Genomic DNA, 20,918 nt, shown 5'->3' with positions numbered 1-20,918 from the left:
TTTCAGATGCTATGCAGAGTTGTTTTTCAGACAATGTTAATCACATGTCATCCATTAGACAAATGCAGTGTCTTATCTCCGTTTTTACAGATAAAGAAACTAGGGTTTAGAGTAATTAAACTAGTTGCAGGTCACACAGCTGGAGCGAGTTAGGCCCTCACTGCCTTGCACTGCCTTACTCTAAGTATACCACTCTTTGTTATGGAACCCAAGTTCCTGTGTCCCTGGCACACTGAAGCCAAACAATCCAGAACCTGGGAGTTTGGTGCAGAGAAAGATTTATTGCAAAGGCTAAAAGCAAGAATAGATGTCGGGTGCACAAAAGACCTAACCGTCCAATCACTTTTAGACAACTGTTATGGAAAACGGTCATAGATTGCTTGACCAGCTCCTGGACCTTCTCATTGGTTGGTGGTGAGGTAACAGGGTGGTGTTTCCAGAATCTCAACCTTCTGGTTCCAACCCAGTCTGGAGTCTGTGTGCTTGTGGTGAACTTGTAGTTACATCCTCCTTGGTGGTGGGGTCTTAGTTTTTGTGGAACAGCTCAAAGATAATGCATCAAGTTGTTATCTTTATGGCTTCAGGAAGAACTAGGTGTCCTGTGACTCTGTTGTCCTAATCAATAACTGCTTGGGCTTGCTCTTTTTCACTCAAGAAAGGCCTGGGAAACTTTTTTCTGTTTTCTATAAATAAGATACAAGGGATATGGAGGGCCTTTTGAAATTGGGCAGGACCTGCAAGGTCCAGCTTAGTTTCACTCTGACCTTCCATACAACGATTTATTCCTCAGAAGCATCCTTTATTTCATTTGATTTTCTTGTTTGTAGGATATAGGCTTCATTCAGCCTCCTTGACCTTCCCTGAATTCCAAAGGGCGGATTCAAACAGTTGATTATCAGGGAAGGGAGGGGATGCAGAAATAGAAGTCAAAAAAAAAAAAAAGAAAAGAAATAGAAGTCAACTGGTTGTACAGCCTTGGAGCCTGGTTCCTACTCAAGGAATATGCATAACAATGTTTCTGAGTTCTGCAGAACCAGGGCCCCTACCCAGGTGGAGGATGGTAACTTCAGGTTGAGCACAAGATTTCTGGAGCACTGCCCTATTACCTCACCACTAACCAATCAGAAGAAAGTGACACATTCTGCATTTACCACATTCAAAATTCAACTCATATTTTGCCTGCCTTTTTGGGCCCTGTTAGGCCTCCTGTGCATGCCTACGCCCACTTGTGCTAAGTTGTTTCAGTTGTGTCCGAACCTTAGCGACCCGATGGACTGTAGCCCGCTAGGCTCCTTCGTCCATGGGATTTTCCAGGCAAAAATACTGGAGTAGGTTGTATTTCCTTCTCCAGGGGATCTTCCCGACCCACGGATAGAACTACGGTCTCCTGCATTGCAGGCAGATTCTTTACCGACTGAGCTATCAGGGACAGCCAATTTGGGGGCTGCACCCTCTTAGGCTTTCTCCATTTATCCCCATCAAGCCCCATGGCTTCAGCCCTGGGGGCAGTTCTGAGTGCAGACTTTCCATTTGTGCTCAAGGGCAGATGGGATGGTTGTCAGCCAAAAAGCAATGACAGACCTTGGGGTATATTTGTTCTTCCTGCAGGCTAACTTCTATTCACTCTCTCGCCAGCACAGGGGTCAGGGGATCATCAATACAAGGACAGATCCCTCTGCAAGCTCCGGCACTTTGCCCTTTCCAATTCCCCAGGCTCTGTTCTATTAGAATCTTTTTTCTCAGCTAAATTCTTCTTTCACCCCCACACCATTGCAACTGCTTAAATGTTTCCAGCCCCTTCCACATCTTGGCAGATTATTCACCTGTAAGGCTTACGGAAGTAATTGGAAGGGCTTGCTCCTGGCCAGGGGTCTGCGAGGGTGGGGGAGGCGGTGTGTGCACTGGCCCCAGGGCTTCAGGCTCTGGAGGTGCTGCCAGGCTCTCCTGAAGGCTGAGGGAGGAGGAGGATAACAGGCAAGCCCTGAACCCCATTCTCAGAGTCTCCAGCTTGGCACACAGGCTCCGAGAATGGACCTTTCAGGTGTTGTGGGGTGCTGTGCTCAGCTGAAGCTGATGATCTGTCTCTTCCTTCTCACACCTGGATGTCCTGTTCCCTCCAGAGCTCGCACTGTAGCAATCAGCAGATACCCCAGGTTGGGAAGGTCTGAGTGCAGCTGGAGTGGCCAGCCTCTCCGAGGTTCATTGTTTCAGCCCAGGACGCCCATGCTCAGGCTGCAGAAGGGATCTAGCCCATCACTTTGAGTAGCAGTGTCTGGCTGTACTCAAGGATGGGGCGGGTTGGGCATTGTCCTGAAAGCGTGAGACAACGGTTGCTCTCATGGACAACCCTTCCGAGCACAAAGCTGAGAGAGCTCAGGCTGGAAGCTGTGCCCCAAGACAGAACGTGCATTCGAGGGAGGGGGTTGCTGTGCCATGTGCTTTGTGGAATCTTAGTTCCCCAATCAGGGATTGGACCCGGGCCCTCAGCACTGAAAGCGCCAATTCCACTGGGCCACCAGGGAACTCCCAGAATGTGCATGTTTCAAATGCTCTCCTTAAAGAGTAAGGGGGCAGAGGTTAGCAATGAGTAAGAGGTGAAAACACCAGTGGGAAAAGAAAGATGGTAGCTGAGCGCCATTGAATAAGCTCAGTCCTGGAGCAAAGGGGAACAGACCTGCACTCACCCTCACCTCCTGCCACTTGCTTGGCCTTCCCTCTCAGGCCAGGACCTAAGCATCAAAAATGGCTCCTCCCTTCCGCGTGACCTGGCCCTCTGATGATCGCTGTCCTCTTGCATTGCTCAGTTCAGCCTCAGAGGCCACAGCACTGGCCCCTGAGCACCAAGCTCTCGGGCCACCCGCGCATTCTTCCCCCACCCTCAGCTTCTTATAGTTGCCTCCTGCCCCGCTCAAGAACCACACAGCTTCCAGCAGCTGCTCAGAAAAGCATCCAAATTCGGGAGCTCTGGTCTTCAATCTTTCTTACATACATACTCCTTCAATTTTCCTTATTATTCCCTTACTACACATATTCCCCACGACATACACTGGGTCAGGGACCAATACCGTAACACCCGAGACTACTGTACTTTCGTGTCTCAGCCTGCTCTACTTTCTCCAAGCAGTGACTTCTGAAAGCACCGTCCTAGTTTGCCATTGTAGATTTTGGCCAAGGATGAACAATCAGCACAGTTCCAAGCCCTTCCCATATGATTCCAACACTTTATGAACTAAAGACTGCAGTGGTTCTGGCAGCCAGCCTGGCGACTTGAGTTATGGCTCCACCATTTATTAGCTATGTTACCTAACCCCTCGCTCCTCCACATGTGGTCACAGCAGACCAAGAATACCCAGGAGCTTTGGGTGGGATGAGTTGAGAGAGTAGCACTGAAACATAGACATCACCATATGTAAAACAGCCAGTGGGAATGTGCCGTCTGATGCAGGCAGCTCAGACCCAGTGCTGTGTGACAACCTAGAGGGTAGCATGGGGTGGGAGGGTCAAGAGGGAGGGGACATAGATACACCTACGGCTGACTCATGCTGATGTATGGCAGAAACCAACATGGTACTGCAAAGCAGTTATCCTCCAATTACAAATAAAAACAAAAAACCAGAGAGCTTTAAAAAACAAAGGCAAAAGAAAAAAATGCAGTATGTTTGTTAAAACTCTACTTCAGACTTACAGATTCAGGTCTGCTTTTTAAAATCTACAGGAGATTCACATCCATGTTAAAATTTCAAAAGCACTGGCCCAATGAGCCTGTTGCCTCACTTAAGATTTTATCTCCAGTCATCGGTTCAGGTCCTAGAGAAATAGACAAACCCCTTAGTACAGTACACAGAAACCACTAGAAACATTGAACAAATGATCAGATGGAAATTGCCAGCCTCCTCCATCCCAAACTGGCCTTCAATAAGTAAATATTTACTATGATACATTGTGACCTTGGAAGTGGAAATATCACCTTTATTGATAAGATAAGGCTACAGTGTGCAGCTCCACGGAACACAAATAATACAGTCCCAAGATGAAACTGCAGCAGACATGCTAATACTCGTCACCCTCATCATCTCCCTCTGCACTGTCGGCTCCAACCTCTTCATAATCCTTCTCAAGGGCAGCCATGTCCTCACGGGCCTCAGAAAACTCTCCTTCCTCCATGCCCTCACCCACGTACCAGTGAACAAAGGCACGCTTGGCATACATCAGGTCAAACTTGTGGTCCAGGCGTGCCCAGGCCTCGGCAACGGCTGTGGTGTTGCTCAGCATGCACACAGCTCGCTGTACTTTGGCCAGGTCCCCGCCAGGTACCACAGTGGGAGGCTGGTAGTTAATGCCAACCTTGAAGCCAGTGGGGCACCAGTCCACAAACTGGATGCTACGCTTGGTCTTGATGGTGGCAATGGCAGCATTGACATCTTTGGGAACCACGTCACCACGGTACAACAGGCAGCAGGCCATGTATTTCCCATGGCGAGGGTCACATTTCACCATCTGGTTGGCTGGCTCAAAGCAAGCATTGGTGATCTCTGCTACAGAAAGCTGTTCATGGTAGGCTTTCTCAGCAGAGATGACAGGGGCGTATGTGGCCAGAGGGAAGTGGATGCGGGGATAGGGCACCAGGTTGGTCTGGAACTCTGTCAGATCCACATTCAGGGCGCCATCAAACCTCAGGGAAGCAGTGATGGAGGACACTATCTGGCTCATGAGGCGGTTAAGATTCATGTAGGTTGGGCGCTCAATGTCGAGGTTTCTACGGCAGATGTCATAGATGGCCTCATTGTCTACCATGAAGGCACAATCAGAGTGCTCCAGGGTGGTGTGGGTGGTGAGGATGGAGTTGTAGGGCTCAACGACAGCTGTGGAAACCTGGGGGGCTGGGTAAATGGAGAACTCCAGCTTGGACTTCTTGCCATAATCGACTGAGAGACGTTCCATCAGCAGGGAGGTGAACCCAGAACCAGTTCCCCCACCAAAGCTGTGGAAAACCAGGAAGCCCTGAAGACCCGTGCACTGGTCAGCCTGCAAAAAGAAAAAAGTTTTAATTTTAGCCTTGGTGACAGCTGCAGTGATTTCTTTGAATCCATAATCACACTGATCAAGATCTTCAAAAAAAAACAAAAACAGAAAACTTCTGAACAATATTTGCTAAGAAAGCAGACCTAAAGAGCTTTTAAGTGCTAAGTGATTCAGAGAAACTTTCACAATCAACTCTTAGGGGCTGGAGGGAGGGGATCTGTGAAAAGGCTATTTTTAAAGAATTCTTTTCATTTCTGCAGGCAGAGGAATCACGAAGTCTGGAATGGATGCCGGGTACAAGTTTTGGTGACTGGGAGGCTCACCTCTGCTGCCCGTGCCATGACCACAGACCAAAGGCAACCTCTTATCAGTTGGAGAGCTACCAACAGCAGGCCTGAGGCCACACCGGCCCCATACAATGATGTCTTACAAAAATTCTGGCAGCTGCTTTCTGAGCTGGAATGCAACAGCAGAGTGAAGAGCCAGTGCCCTGGTGCTAGAATAAGGCTGTCTCTGGCTCTACCAGTTCCTTGCCATGTGCCTCTGACCAAATTCATTTCTCAGGCTCAGTGTTCTCATTTATTAAATGAGGAGAACAGTAATCTGCCTCAGGTTGCTGGGAATTGAATGAGTACTGGAACAGTGCCTGGCACAGTCAGCACAGGTTAGCAGCAAGTCTCTTCATTCCGGGAAAGGCGATTCACTCTCACAAATCCATGTCCTTGTGTCACGGGGGCTTTCCACCACTTAATTGAGCTCTTCTGGCTAACAAACTGCTCCTCTGTGAAAGGATGATCTTAACCTGACAGAGTATTCTCTGGACAGTCTTCACTTTAAGGTGCTTCAAGATTTGTGGACATTCTCTACTGAGCCCTTAGTCACTTCTCTCCACCCTCTGAATGAGATCAATGCAAGGGGCAGACTCTAGTTTACCCGTTTCCACCCATTGAGACTCTGTGGACACAGTAATAGATACCAGGGACAAATGCAATTGTTCTGGTGGTTAATGAACTTCACTCCAGAACCCTCAATGACTTTCACTAGTTTATTTGTCCCTAAGGCAGGTCCCGATTTCCAAGTCAGTGCTTGTAGCTGAAGCTTCACTTGCAAACAGAGAAACCATTAGCCCAATTTTGCTGCGAAGACTATGATAAACTTCTGAAAAAGTATGAAGCCAGGAAGATGTATGGCCATTATTTTGAAAATAGACCAGTTGTTGCCGGGCTTAGCGTTATAGGATTTTCCTGACAAGCTATTCCACCCAGGCCTTCATTCTTGATTTTACTTAATTACTTACAAGTTGCCCATATGCCTAAGGAACAGAGTCATCTGATTGCCAGACTCTTAATTAAAATGATCTGAACAGCACCCTTTTCAACCTTACCGATGTGAATACAGTTACCTTAGATTTTTCTGCCTCAAGGAAAGGCTAGTCTACACTGCCCTGAGCTCTAGTAGAAAAACAAGGGTACCGCTTTTTGTGGTTATATCTTAATACTTTCAAAGTTCCAGTGACTTATACTTGCTTCTGTAACAAGGGAGCTCCCTTGACTCCCCTTTCAGTGTTGCTGGACGTTTCCAATGGCAGCTAGTTCTAGTCGGTATTACATCAGCTTCTTTTGCTGTAACTTTCCAACATAGGGCAGCTGTCCAATTTTTATGAGTTTGACCAATTAGTTACATTCAGAGCCAGCCACCTACCACTGGACTAAGATGACCTAAACAGGGATGCCTCAGCTTGGAGGCAGGAAGCTGCCTGATTAAGATGAACAAGGATGTTTAATGGGCTTAAGTGTCAGTAAAACTGTTAAGGCTTCCTGGTACTCCCTTGACTTCAGGTAAACTGGCCTCACTGAGTGAGCAACTGCCCAAATCTGCCTTAGAAGACACAGGAGGCGGCCAAGCAGCACCGACTTCAGCCTCAAAAAGTTGTCCCATAGCACAGCACCGTTTGGTTTAGAAGTCAAGTTATAGTGGGCAGTATAAAGCTCATTCTAGTGCGCAAAGAATGATTCTCACAAAACTCTAAGAGAAAACGCTCATCCTTTTTTAAAAAAAGTTCTGCGTTTACCAGTTTCCGAACTCGGTCCAAGACGAGGTCAATGATCTCCTTGCCAATGGTGTAGTGACCTCGGGCATAGTTATTGGCGGCATCTTCTTTGCCTGAGATAAGTTGCTCAGGGTGGAAGAGCTGGCGGTAGGTGCCAGTGCGCACCTCATCTGGAAAAGGAAAATGAAGCAGCCACCCATCATTAACAACCCACACAAGTCTGCTCCATCGCAGGGCATCAGTGGAATTCCCAGGACACACCTCCTGCCCCAGATCCCTGGGATCTCACTGGGGTTACCGAGGTCAACTCACCAATGACTGTGGGTTCCAGGTCTACAAACACTGCCCTGGGCACATGCTTGCCAGCCCCTGTCTCACTGAAGAAGGTGTTGAAGGAGTCATCTCCTCCCCCAATAGTCTTGTCACTTGGCATCTGGCCATCGGGCTGAATGCCGTGTTCCAGGCAGTAGAGCTCCCAGCAGGCATTGCCGATCTGGACACCAGCCTGACCAACGTGGATGGAGATGCACTCACGCTGTGGGAAGGAAGAAGGGAAGTGTCAGAATGAGACAGGTCGGATGGGACATTCAGGAATGAGTCACACGGAAATGACTATTAACCTTCCAGACAAATCAGCACCTTTCTGGAGGCCACGCCTGCCCAGGCACTATTTCACAAACAGGCCAATTCAGAGAAAAGCCTTTGGAAAACCACAGACATGTTAATGAACTACTAGACAAGGCCAGAGACCAGACTTTCGCTTTACAGCCACATTAGATATTCATGGTCAGGTTTCTACCTTCAGAATGACACAAGCTACTCGAGCCATAGATTTTCCCCAACTCCTGGGAAATATGCCTGCTGACGCCTTAGAGGCATGCAAAATTCCTCCTTCCAGCTCTGATTCATTCCCTGTGTGACCGTGTAACTACAGCTCATTCCCATCCCTCTTTATTCTGTTCTTTAAACAGCTTCTGCCTCTCCCTTAAAACCAGCTTAAACCAGCAAACTACAGCTGAATGACTCATGGAGAAAACAGCAGATAAGCAGCAGTTACCTGGACTTTAAAACCTGTGGTCACAGGCATCCTTTTATTCCTGTGGAAGTATTTAATCTTAGGGAAAAACATTTTCCTTCACTGTCCACACACCTTGAGGGCAGAGTGGGGGAGGGTAGGCAGATGGAGATAGGGTAACAAAAGCTTGAACTGTCACCAAGACTTCACTAATAGTTTAAGAAATCAGCTGTTTTCTAGTAAAATGTACATCTGTCTCTGGCACTGTGGAAGAAGAGTCTATAATTTCATAAATTTAATGATGTTAGGCAAGCATTTGTTTTCCTTTACTTGCTGAACAGGGTCATTTGTAAGTTACCAAACTCATTCTTGCTTGGCAAAATAAGGCAGTGAACATAGAATGTAAACCCACAGACTTAAGAGGAAAACAAAGAGGATTTCTATTGTATTTCCATCATAAATCAAATTAGCTGCTTGAGAGTCTTTCAAGTATCCACATCAAATATCTCCTATTACATTTTCTCCAAATAAGAGTTTCAGGGTTCTGAAAGCTGCTAATAGGAATTTAAAGCCTTTGACTGTGTGGATCACAACAAACTGTGGGAAATTCTTAAGGAGATTGGAATACCAGACCACCTTACCTGTCTCTTGAGAAACCTGTATGCAGGTCAAGAAGCAACAGTTAGAAACAGACATGAAACAATGGACTGGCTCAAAACTGAGACAGGAGTACGTCAAGGCTGTATATTACCTCCCTGCTTATTTAACTTCTATGCAGACTACATCATGTGAAATGCTAGGCTGGAGGAATCATAAGCTGGATCAAGCCTCCCAGGAGAACTATCAGTAACCTCAGATGATACCATAAAGAGAATGGGAACTAAAGAAAAGAACCTCTGGATGAGGGTGAAAGAGGAGTGAAAAAGCTGACATCTGGTCCCATCAGTTCATGGCAAATAGATGCGGTAAATGTTAAAACTGAACATTCAGAAAAACTATAATTATGGCGTCTGGTCCCATCACTTCATGGCAAATAGATGGGGAAAATGTGGAAGCAGTGACCGATTTTATTTTCTTGGGTTCCAAAATCACTGCAGACGGTGACTGCAGCGATGAAATAAGACACTTGCTTCTTAGAAAGAAAGCTATGACAAACCTAGACAGCGTATTAAAAAGCAGACATCATTTTGCCAACAAAGGTCCACATAGTCAAAGCTGTGATTTTTCCAATAGTCATGTATGGATGTGAGAGTTGGAGTGTAAAGAAGGCTGAGCACCGAAGAATTGACGCTTCTGAATTGTGGTGCTAGAGAAGACTCTTGAGAGTCCCTTGGACTGCAAGGAGATCAAACCAGTCCATTCTAAATGAAATTAACCCTGACTATTCATTGGAAGGACTGATGCTGAAGCTCCAATACTTTGGCAACTTGAGGCAAAGAGCTGACTCATTTGAAAAGACCCTGATGCTGGGAAGGATTGAAGGCAAAAGAAGAAGTGGGTGGCAGAGGGTGAGATGTCTAGATGGCATCACCGACTAAATGGACATGAGTTTGAACAAACTCCAGGAGATAGTAAAGGACCAGAAAGCCTGGCATTCTGCAGTCCGTAGGGTGGCAAAAAGTCACACATGACTTAGCAACTGAACAACAATAGGAATCTAAAGGAAGTTGAACATCACCTAAGATGTCAAAGGGCCTAGTCTCATAACCCCAAGACAAAACCTCCAATTACTCATAACCTTTGACTTATGGTTCCCTCCTTCTCACCATACTCCCTATAAAGCAATTATCCTCTGCTGACATCAGCATGCTCACTATTAACCTGCATCTACTTGCCCAGCTCTAAGGCTGTGGGAGAAAGGGGTGTTTGTTCTGATGAACCCATGACTTTTAACCACTGCATCGTGTTTACCTTTAACTGGACTCTGGACATTCCACAGCCCTAGAAACCAGGAAAGAACGAGATATTTGCCCATGACAGTCCCAGGTCCAAGGAGATAAGTATCTGAGAACATCCTGCCATCGTAATGAAGCACTTCTAATGAAGTTTTTTGAATTAAAAAACTTTTCATATTGTGCAACAGTATGGCTTAGGCTGTGGCCATTGCTTGCCCTCCACTCTCCCCTGGCCACTTGGATGATATAGTGAGATACCGATGATGGTGTCACTTAGTCTAGCCTTAAAGGGATAATCAGCACCTGTCCCTTGTGAAATAAGAGTCTAACCAGTGTATGTCTTAATAGGTTTGGGGCTATTGCTGATTTCCTGCCCTTTAAACACTCCCACTATTTTCTCAATTACACATTTACCAGTGTCCTTTGGTCTGGCTTAGTAAAAAGCACTCAAGCAATTGTTACAGTCAGACATCCTTTGATAATTGTGGTAGACCCTAAAAAAGGTAACTAAATAATTTGCTATATTCCTTTTTAAAAAAAAGATATTTTGATACATTTGATACTCATGGCCTGCTTTAGGTAGACCTCCAACTGGCTGTTTCCTAAGACACTTGTTTTGAAAACCTGTGGCAACTAAATAGAAAATACTCAAGTTGTGTGTAATTTCATGTTTCTTTAAAAGTAAGACTACTTTGTCAGAACTAGTTTACTCTGTGACTTTATAAGTAAATATCTCTTTTATGGACTTTTAAAAACCTGTAAGAAGAAAGGTTCAGCTATTAAACACCCCACTACATTAACACTAGAAACACTAGAAATGCAGGGTTAAATACGGGACAGTAATTTCCTTCAAAGGAGGAGCCTGCCTTCATCCTTCAAGTGGACTGGTGCAATTTCAAGAGCTCCCCTCGCCACCCAAACCCCGCCATCCAGGCCACAGGTGGCGATGCTGCAATTGGAAACTCTTCCCAGAGTCTGGCCACAGGCGGACTCAGCACCAAATCACAGGGCACAGGAGAGGGGTCGCCAGGAAACGTCTGCACCTACTATGCTGGAGCACACGGGATGCTCCAGGGGTCCTTTGAGGAAGGCTGTGGGAAGGTGAGATCACTTCAGGAAATGGGAGGGATTTGTAGCTTTCACAAGTCCTTGGGAGCCAGTGCGAAGGTTCTCCGACCTTCCTGGGGCAGTAGCGGCCCCGAAGGGATCAATGAATGGCCCCTCTCTAGGATCAAGTGGCTTTTCCACTTCCACTCAAGGCAGTACCCAGGCCGCGTCTTCGAGCCCGACGAGGAGTCAGCCAGGTGAACTCGACTCTCCGAACCCGGCCACCAGAAACCAGTTTGCCCGGAGGCGTGGACGTGGCTGCACTCGCACTGGGGTCCCAACGCCCCTTCGGACTCCGCACTCTGCCCCCACACCACCGCCCGGGGACCCCCACTCACCATGACGGAGACTTGTACGGTTCTGCGGGGCTGGAACAGGGGAGGGGACGGCCGCGAAGATCTCCCACTGACAGACTACTAAGGAGTCCGGGGGAGAAGTAGTGAGAGGCCTGGGGCCGGGAGGGATCCTATAAATCCCTACCCGGGCCACGTGTCAGGAGGGCGGGCACCCGATCCCGCCCCGGCCTCCGAGGCCCGGCCTCCCAGCCCTACGCCGGGTTTTACCCTCCAGGCAGAGACAGGAGGGGCGCACGGCGCTCATTGGTGGGTTCAAAAGTTCAAAGCAAACTCTACGGAACCAGCCAGAAGAACCAGGAAAGGGAGGAGGAATCCAGGGGCCGCAAAATGCGCCGGTGGGGTGAGGAGGAGGATACACTGGGCGACTGGAAGGAGAAGCGGGGCGAAGGGTGGGGACAGTAGTGGGCCAAGCGTAAGCCAGGAGGGGCGCCAGGTAAAGGGAGGCGCGGCCACGGAGCCGTGGGGACGCGGCTCCTCTCGCTGCCCGCCCGGTCCCCGGGCTCCAGACCCCCTACCCTGCACTGGAGGGCGGCCTAGGTGGCCTTCAGCCAGTTCCAGCCGCACAGCCCCCAATCAGGACCTCCCACACGATCCGGTGCTTCCACCGCGGGTAACCCCGGCGCCCGCAGCTCTCGCAGTTGAGGGACTTCCAAGAGGGAAGACCTATGGTTCCCCATTCCAGGTCCTAATCACCGCAAACCAACCTGAAATCTTGAATCTCACCTTTTTTGTTGCTTTTTCCCCCTTGTTTTCCTACCTCCTTTTAAATGAACCTTTTCGTTCCCAACAGCAAACTCCTTCCAATTGGTGCAAAAGCAGTTTTTACCCCGCCTGGAATTAGTTATACTAACCCCAGCTTCCCAGGTGGCGCTAGTGGTAAAGAATCCGCCTGCCAATGCAGGAGAGGGAAGATAAGCATGTTTGATCCCTGTGTGGGGATGATCTGCTGGAGTAGGAAATGGCAACCCACTCCAGTATTCTTGCCTGGAGAATCCCATGGACAGAGGAACCTGGTGGGCTTCGGTCCTTGGCGTCTCAAAGAGTCTGACATGACTGAGCACACGTGCATATAATAGCTTTCACTTTTCAGATGCTTACTATGCAGAGTTGTTTGTTTTTCAAACAATGTTAATCACATGTCATCCATTAGACAAATGCTGTGCTTTACCCCCGTTTTTACAGATAAAGAAACTAGGGTTTAGAGTAATTAAACTAGTTGCAGGTCACACAGCTGGAGCGAGTTAGGCCCTCACTGCCTTGCACTGCCTTACTCTAAGTATACCACTCTTTGTTATGGAACCCAAGTTCCTGTGTCCCTGGCACACTGAAGCCAAACAATCCAGAACCTGGGAGTTTGGTGCAGAGAAAGATTTATTGCAAAGGCTAAAAGCAAGAATAGATGTCGGGTGCACAAAAGACCTGAACCCTCCAATCCCTTTCAGGCAAGACTGCGAAATGGGTCATAGATTGCTTGACCAGCTCCTGGACCTTCTCATTGGTTGGTGGTGAGGTAACAGGGTGGTGTTTCCAGAATCTCAACCTTCTGGTTCCAACCAGTCTGGCGTCTGTGTGCTTGTGGTGGACTTGTAGTTACATCCTCCTTGGTGGTGGGGTCTTAGTTTTTGTGGAACAGCTCAAAGATAATGCATCAAGTTGTTATGTTTATGGCTTCAGAAAGAACTAGGTGTCCTGTGACTATTGCCCTATTAGTAACTGCTTGGGCTTGCTCTTTTTCACTCAAGAAAGGCCTGGGATACTTTTTTCTGTTTTCTACTAATAAAGTAGAAATAAAGTCCATTTGCGACCCAATGGACTGTAGCCCCTAGGCTCCTTCATCCATGGGATTTTCCAGGCAAAATTACTGGAGTGGGTTGCCATTTACTTCTCCAGGGGATTCTCCCCCCCGGCCCCCCCCCCCCCCAGCCCAGAGATAGACCCTGGGTCTCCCACTTTGCAGGCTGATTCTTAACCAACTGAGCCACCAGGAAAGCCCCAGCTCAGTTGGCAAAGAATCTCAGCAGGGAGTAATTACAAAAGAAAGAGACCTCTGCCTTGATTACCAAGAAGCATCTTGAGTATGCAGTGTCTGAATGGGGAGGTGTTAAGGGAAATACTGACTGGAATCGCCCTCCTGGCCAGGAACCATAGTAACCATTCATGTGAGTTACTTTACCACAGGAGGTCCTGGTAAGGAACAGGAAACTAAGCCACCACCAACCTGGAGAATTCAGGAAAGTTCAAAATTTCAAAAGGAGATGCCTAGTGTCCTACCAACCTCCCAGGATCCTCCTTGCTGGAATCCATCCTGACTGAGTGATGTGCGCACCACCAGGAAGGACCCTGAGTCAAAAACTAATCCCATTACTATAAAATCCGGGTTGTGAGCCATGTGTCAGAGCAGACCTCCTGGGTTCCCTTACCCTCCTGCTCTCTGCCCAGGCACCCCTTCTCAATAAAATCTTTTTGCTCTATCAGCATGAAACTGAGCATGACCCTATGATCCTTCCCCCCAGCCATGTCTTCTGCCTGCCTGTTGTCTGTGGAAAACTTTAGCATTAAGAATACATTTCATCAAAGTGAGAAATGCAGAAACAAAGGAAAACTGTCAAAGGAGATGAAATAATAATAATGTAGTCACTAAGCATGGTCAAGGACCTTTAGTTCCTTCTCAAGGACTACAGATAATATTCTGAGCCATATCCTGTGAGCTGTCTTACAGATACTGAAACCTCAGGTGGAAAAGTTAACTACATAATGACCAGACTGTACCCAGGACATGAGCTGCCACAATTCCAAGAACTGTTCTCAAACAAATGGGAACAAACAGACTCTGGAACTGAAGATTAACTGTACCTAAAACAATCAAGATGATGCTAGTCAGACTACCAATGACCAATCTGAAGATGACTGTCAGAGCTGACTATGCTGTTTCTGTATGTAGCCAAACCCCCTCCCTACTCTCTCCTGCTTGTCAGGGGGTGGGAATCAGCCTTTGGACAGATGTCCGCCCACCCACCCCCCACCCCCCTGCCAGCATCTGAAATAAAGCAAACTTTCCTTTCCACCAACCAGGCCTGTTTATTGACTTTTGGGCAGGGAGCAGCCAGACCCTACCTTTCAATAATAAGTACGTGTGTCTCCTTGGATGATTCATTTCTCAGTGTTAGACTGCTGGAAGGGGTTCCACTTCCTGCAACCCTTTCATCATGTTATCCTAATTCTTAAATTCCTCAGCCACCTCTGAATGATAGAATTTATGGAAATACTCAGACACAGACATAGAAAACAAACTTATGGTTACATAAGGGGAAGGGAGAGGAAGGACAAATTAGAAGTTTGGGATTAATAAGTACACACTATGGTAAAGAATCTGCCTGCAATACAGGAGACCTGGATTGGTCCCTGGGTTGGGAAGATCCCCTGGAGAAGGGAATGGCTACCCACTCTAGTATTCTTGCCTGGAGAATTCCATGGACAGAGGAGCCTGGTGGGCTACAGTCCATGGGGTGGCAAAGAGTCGGACACGACTGAGCGACTAATACTTTATGTACAAAATGGATAATCAACAAGGACCTACTGTACAGTACAGGGAATTATACTCAATATGTTGCAATAGCCTGTAAGGGAAAACAATCTGAAATATATATATATATATATATATATATATATATGTAACTCAAGCACTTTACACCTGAAACTAACACAACATTGTAAATCAACTGTACTTCAATTTAAAAAAGAAATATTCTACTGAATAGTAGAAGAATATGTTAAAGAGCTTTTTCCTGAAGTAGAAAACGGCAAAATGAGTTTCAGATACTGAATAGGCAGAACTCAAGATACAATCCAACTCATACACACAAAATGGATGCTGTGGAAATGTGTGCAGAGATTCCTTTTCAAATTACAGTACATAATTCCTTCATTCATCAAATGCTTATTGAGCACCTATTGTGTGGCAAGATATTCTGAAATTTGGAATAACTAGCACTTTAGTCTGTTGTTAGATATTTTAGTCTTAATTAGTAGTGCTTTCCCATTTTTAAATTCATTCCACATATATATATTTAGCAGAGTTTCTAGGTGCTTGGAAATAAGTATGTGAACAAAACAGGTCTTTGTGTCATGGAGTGAATGTTCTAGAGCAGGATAGGGAAGAAAGATAAACAATGAACATAAGTAAACTATAGAAGAAAAGAGCAAAGTAAAGTGGAATGAGGGTGCTGGGAGGGGAGAGTGTGGGAGGAGGCTGCAATGTAAGCAAGATGGTCAAGGTTAGCCTTAATGTAAAGTGAGATGTGAACAGAGTTGACGATCTTGAGGGGCTAGTCAGGACCCTGTGAGAAGAGCAGTACCAGAATACTGAGAAGCTGGAACCAAGGCCCCCCAGGCAAGGGTGAGAGTTTAGTGTTCCTGGAAGGAGAGCAGGAGGCCAGCTTGACTGGAAGAGATGAACAGTAGGAGGTAAGGGTTGGAGAGGCAATGGAAGCCAGATCTTGTGGCTTCATATAAGCTACTAGAAAGTCCTGGGGTTCTAGAGAGAGTGCCATAGAGAGTGAAGTAAGTGAAAGAGAAATATAAACATTGTAGAAAGTGAAAGTGAAGTCATTCAGTCATGTCTGACTCTTTGCAACCCCATGGACTGTAGCCTTCCAGGATCCTCCGTCCACGGGATTTTCCAGGCAAGAGTACCGGAGTGGGTTGCCATTTCCTTTCCCAGGGGATCTTCCCGACCCAGGGATTGAACCCAGGTCTCCCACATTGTAGGCAGACACTTTGCCATCTGAGACACCAGGGATTGTATAGTAACACATATATGAGGAGAGTGAAAAAGCTGGCTTAAAACTCAACATTTAAAAAACAAGGATCATGGCATCCAGTCCTACCACTTCATGGCAAATAGATGGGGAAACAATGGAAACAGTGTCAGACTTAATTTTCTTGGGCTCCAAAATCACTGCAGATGGTGACTGCAGCCATGAAATTAAAAGACGCTCGCTCCTTGGAAGAAAAGCTATGACCAACCTAGATAGCATATTAAAAAGCAGAGACATTACTTTGCCAACAAAGGTTCATCTAGCCAAAGCTATGGTTTTTCCAGGAGTCGTGTGTGGATGTGAGAGTTGGACTGTAGAGAAAGCTGAGCGCCAAAGAATTGATGCCTCTGAACTGTGGTGTTGGAGAAGACTCTTGAGAGACTCTTGGACTGAAAGGAGATCAAATCAGTCAATCCTGAAGGAAATCAGTCCTGAATATTCATTGGAAGGACTGATGCTGAAGCTGAAGTTCCGATACTTTGGCCACCTGATGTGAAGAACTGATTCATTGGAAAAGATCCTGATGCTGGGAAATACTGAAGGCAGGAGGAAAAGGGGATGACAGAGGATGAGATGGTTGGATTGTATCATCCACTCAATGGACATGAGTTTGAGTAAGCTCTGGGAGTTGGTGATTAACAGGGAAGCCTGGGTGCGCTGCAGTCCATGGGGTCACAAAGAGTCAGACACAACTGAGCGACTGAACAGAAGAGAATGTGGAATCTAGAAAAAATGGTATAGATGATGTTATTTGCAAAGCAGAAATAGAGACAGAGACACAGAGAACAAATATATGCATACCAAAGGGAAAAGGGGGTGAGATGAGAGGAACTGGGAGATTGGGACTGACACATTTACACTATTGATGCTATGAATAAAATAGGGAACCAATGAGAACATACTGTATAGCACAGGAAACTCTATTTAATGCACTGTGGTGACCCTAAGGAGAAGGAAGTCCAAAAGGGAGGGATATATGCATATGCATGGCTGATTGATTTTGCTATTCAGTACATAAAGCAACAAACCGAGAAAAAAAAAGTCCCGTGGTTTTACCCCTGACACAGGGAGCCAAGGTAGGGTACAAAACAGTGGTGACATGATCTGACTACCTTTTTTTTAAGATCCCTCTGGTGTGTTGAGAACAGATTATAGGAGGGCACAGGGAGAAGGAGGATGGTAACTTATTGCAGTGCCCTTTGAGAGATAATGGAAACTCAGACCAGAGTGGTAGTAGAGAAAGTGGCAGAAAGTGGTTACAGTTGGTTACATTCTGAAGATAGGGCCAAAATGATTTCCTGAAGGCTCACATATGAGGGGGAAGAAAAGCCAAGCATTTTTTCAGGATTTGTAGCCTGAATGAGTAAGAGATGATTTTGCCATGAACAGATGTAAAATGTTGGGAATGGGGCAGGCTTGGAAGGGGATGTTATCAGGGGTTTGTCTTTGGTGATGTTAAATCCAGACGTTGAGATGTCCATGTAGAGGTGGAGATGCTCAGGACATAGCTAGATATGAGAGTCTGGATCTCAAGGGAGAGAGATGTGGGTAGAGATATATATCTAAGTGCCATCCTAAAGGCATGACATGGGGCGAGATCACTAAGGAAATGAGTATAGAAACAGGAGAGAAGAGGAGCAAGGATTGAGCTCTGGGAGAGGAGGCAGATCCCATGAAAGACACTGAGAAGGAACAGTCAGTGAGTTCAGAGGAAACCTGAGAGTGTGAAGTCCTGGAAACTAAGGAAGGAATTATCAGCAGTGTCATATGCTACCAGTAGGCCAAACAAGATGAGAACTCAAAAATGACCAAGGATTTAGCCACACAGAAGTCACTAGTAACCTGGATGGGAATAGTTCAGTGTGGTGAGTGAAAAATTGACATTTAGTTTGGGGGAGAATGGATACATGTATTTGTATGGCTGAATCCCTTCTCTGTTCACCTGAAACTGCCAGAACATTTGTTTGTTAACTGGCTATACTCCGATACAAAATAAAAAGTTTAAAAAATATATATTAATAGGCATTTTATTTTTAGATTCTGTTTTCATATGATTCATTAACAAAACACTTTTTCTTCCTCTAACTCCCTACCTCCTCACATTCAAGCAGATTGCCACTGAGGAATCACACTATCTTTAAGGGCTTTATAGTCCTGATTACCTTGTTTTGGATTCTGGCATTTTTTGCTTTCTAGCAAATTTTGCTTCAGCAAATTTCTTAATATCTCTGAATTACCTCCCTTATAAAATGGGGACAATGTATAACTCATAGGTCGATACACTGTTGTAGGGACTAAATGAGATACATAATACAGAGTGCATACACCTAGTAAGGCACCACGTGGTTCTAAGGTGGTGGTGGTGGCAGACAAATTCAGAGATGAAGCTGCATCTTGCATTTGAAAATCATTTTAAGCATCCATATTTAAGTTGGGATCCACATTTAAGTTTTCTGCCCCCTGCTGGATTTTATTTTTGGAGGGGTGGGGAATCTTTTTCCTGCGTGGACAGTTAAAATTTTAACCTTTATGTAAACAGGTCTTTATGGGTCTAAAAATTACTGCGTGAGGAAAGGCTTACTGTCTAGCTGACAGTTTCCAGAACTGATCACAAGCATATTGAGTTATTAAGAGAGAGCCAGTGCTCTGCCATTTTTGGCACTATAACTTTGGACAGGCACTCCTCCTCCTTGGACCCCAGGCTTTGTGTGTGCAGTATCAGGGGCATGGGCAGGGTCATCTCTAAGGCCTCCTCCAGCCCTAATATTCTGAAATACTCTGACTTGAGACTTCTGTTGTACATGAGAGTTGTACAAAAATGAGCAAAGTTGAAAACATGCTTCAGTCAGGGTCTTCTTGGAATCACCAGTACATTAGATACATTCTTATATATTGGACTTTTGTTGGAGTCTTACAATGCTTTAGGGAAAGAAGTGCTGAAGCTTGGGCTTTATGTCACCATATATAGGATCCACATATAGTAAAGAGAAGTGAATTCAGATAAAATCAAACCTTGAGTTTTTTAGTGTTTTCTCTGCTAGGCTACCAGTAATACTGAAGAACTTATTTCTGTCCAGTTACAAATTACATGTTACAAGTAATGTATACAGAGAAGGCAATGGCAACCCACTCCAGTACTGTTGCCTGGAAAATCCCATGAATGGAGGAGCCTGGTAGGCTGCAGTCCATGGGGTCACTAAGAATCGGACACTTCACTTTCATTTTTTACTTTCATGCATTGGAGAAGAAAATGGCAACCCACTCCAGTGTTCTTGCTTGGAGAATCCCAGGGATGGGGGAGCCTGGTGGGCTGCCGTCTATGGGATCACACAGAGTTGGACACGACTGAAGCAACTTAGCAGCAGCAGCAGCAGTAATGTATACGGATATTTTGTGCTCATATAGCAATTTAGAACAAAACATTTCCTATTCCAATTGTGCCTTCAGTACTCAGCTTTCTTTATAGTTCAACTCTCATATCCATACATAACTACTGGGAAAACCATAGCTTTGACTAGACGGACCTTTGTTGGCTTTTTAATACGCTGTCTAGGTTGGTCATAACTTTTCTTCCAAGGAGCAAGCGTCTTTTAATTTCATGGCTGCAGTCACCATCTGCAATGATTTTGGAGCCCAGAAAAATAAAGTCAGCCACTGTTTCCAATGTTTCCCCATCTATTTGCCTTGAAGTAATGGGATGTCATGATCTTACTTTTCTGAATGTTGAGTTTTAAGCCAACTTTTTCACTCTCCTCTTTCACTTTCATCAAGAGACTCTTTAGTCTTCTTTGCTTTCTGCCATAAGGGTGGTGTCATCTGCATATCTGACGTTATTGATATTTCTCCCAGCAATCTTGATTCCACCTTGTGCTTCATCCAGCCCAGCGTTTCTCATGATGTACTCTGCATATAAGCTAAATAAGCAGGGTGACAATATACAGTCTTGACGTACTCCTTTTCCTATTTGCAACCAGTCCGTTGTTCTATGTCCAGTTCCATGTCCAGAGCACCAAAGAATTGATGCTTTTGAGTTGTGGTGTTGGAGAAGACCCTTGAGAGTCCCTTGGACTGCAAGGAGATCCAAGCAGTCCATCCTAAAGGAAATCAGTCCTAAATATTCATTGGAAGGACTGATGCTGAAGCTGAAACTCCAATACTTTGGCCACCTGATGTGAAGAACTGACTCATTTGAAACCATCCTGATGCTGGGAAAGATTGAAGGCAGGAGCAGAAGGGGACGACAGAGGATGAGATGGGAGTTGGTGATGGACAGAGAGGCCTGGCAAGCTGCAGTCCATGGGGTGACAAAGAGTTGGACATGACTGAGTGACTGAACTGAACTCAACTCAATAGTGCCTTGGAAAAGTTTTCAAAAATAAGTTTTTAACAAGGATATTTATTTGGAACTGTGGGAAATAAGGTCTTGAGACTTGAAATAATTTACTCTGAACCACAAGAGGTGGAACCCAGAACAAATGCCTAAAATGGCAGTTGCCTCTTTTACTTCTTGGCCCTATGTTAGCCTGCTGCTGGCACCAGTTCACAAGGAAAGGACGTCCTAGAAGTCATTTGTTGAATTTTTCTTAAGGCAAGGCTAATATAATAAGAAAAAGAGAATCTGTCCTACTTTCAAGACCTCCAAAGAACAGCCAAGAT

At 45.8% G+C, this 20,918-nt stretch overlaps 1 protein-coding gene across 4 annotated transcripts; it reads right to left on the bottom strand.

Annotated features, from left to right (window-relative positions):
* Positions 1-3,948: 3,948 nt before the first annotated feature.
* LOC129653275 (tubulin alpha-1C chain) lies at positions 3,949-12,458 on the bottom strand. 4 transcript variants are annotated; one of them, XM_055582772.1, is made up of 4 exons: positions 12,297-12,458; positions 7,385-7,607; positions 7,094-7,242; positions 3,949-5,025 (listed from the first exon to the last, which is right to left on the bottom strand). In XM_055582772.1, the coding sequence occupies exons 1-4, from the start codon at positions 12,441-12,443 to the stop codon at positions 4,051-4,053; spliced, it is 1,494 nt and encodes a 497-aa protein (XP_055438747.1). In that variant the 5' UTR covers positions 12,444-12,458; the 3' UTR covers positions 3,949-4,050. The 4 variants fall into 4 exon arrangements, with proteins under 4 accessions (XP_055438747.1, XP_055438776.1, XP_055438767.1 ...); XM_055582801.1 differs by lacking the exon at positions 12,297-12,458 and adding an exon at positions 12,169-12,185; XM_055582792.1 differs by lacking the exon at positions 12,297-12,458 and adding an exon at positions 11,428-11,605.
* Positions 12,459-20,918: the final 8,460 nt, after the last annotated feature.

This window comes from Bubalus kerabau, chromosome 1 (assembly GCF_029407905.1).
Source record: "Bubalus kerabau isolate K-KA32 ecotype Philippines breed swamp buffalo chromosome 1, PCC_UOA_SB_1v2, whole genome shotgun sequence".
NCBI lineage: Eukaryota > Metazoa > Chordata > Mammalia > Artiodactyla > Bovidae > Bubalus > Bubalus kerabau.
The sequence above is the reverse complement of the archived record's forward strand: the minus strand, read 5'-3'. Positions and strand labels throughout refer to the sequence as shown.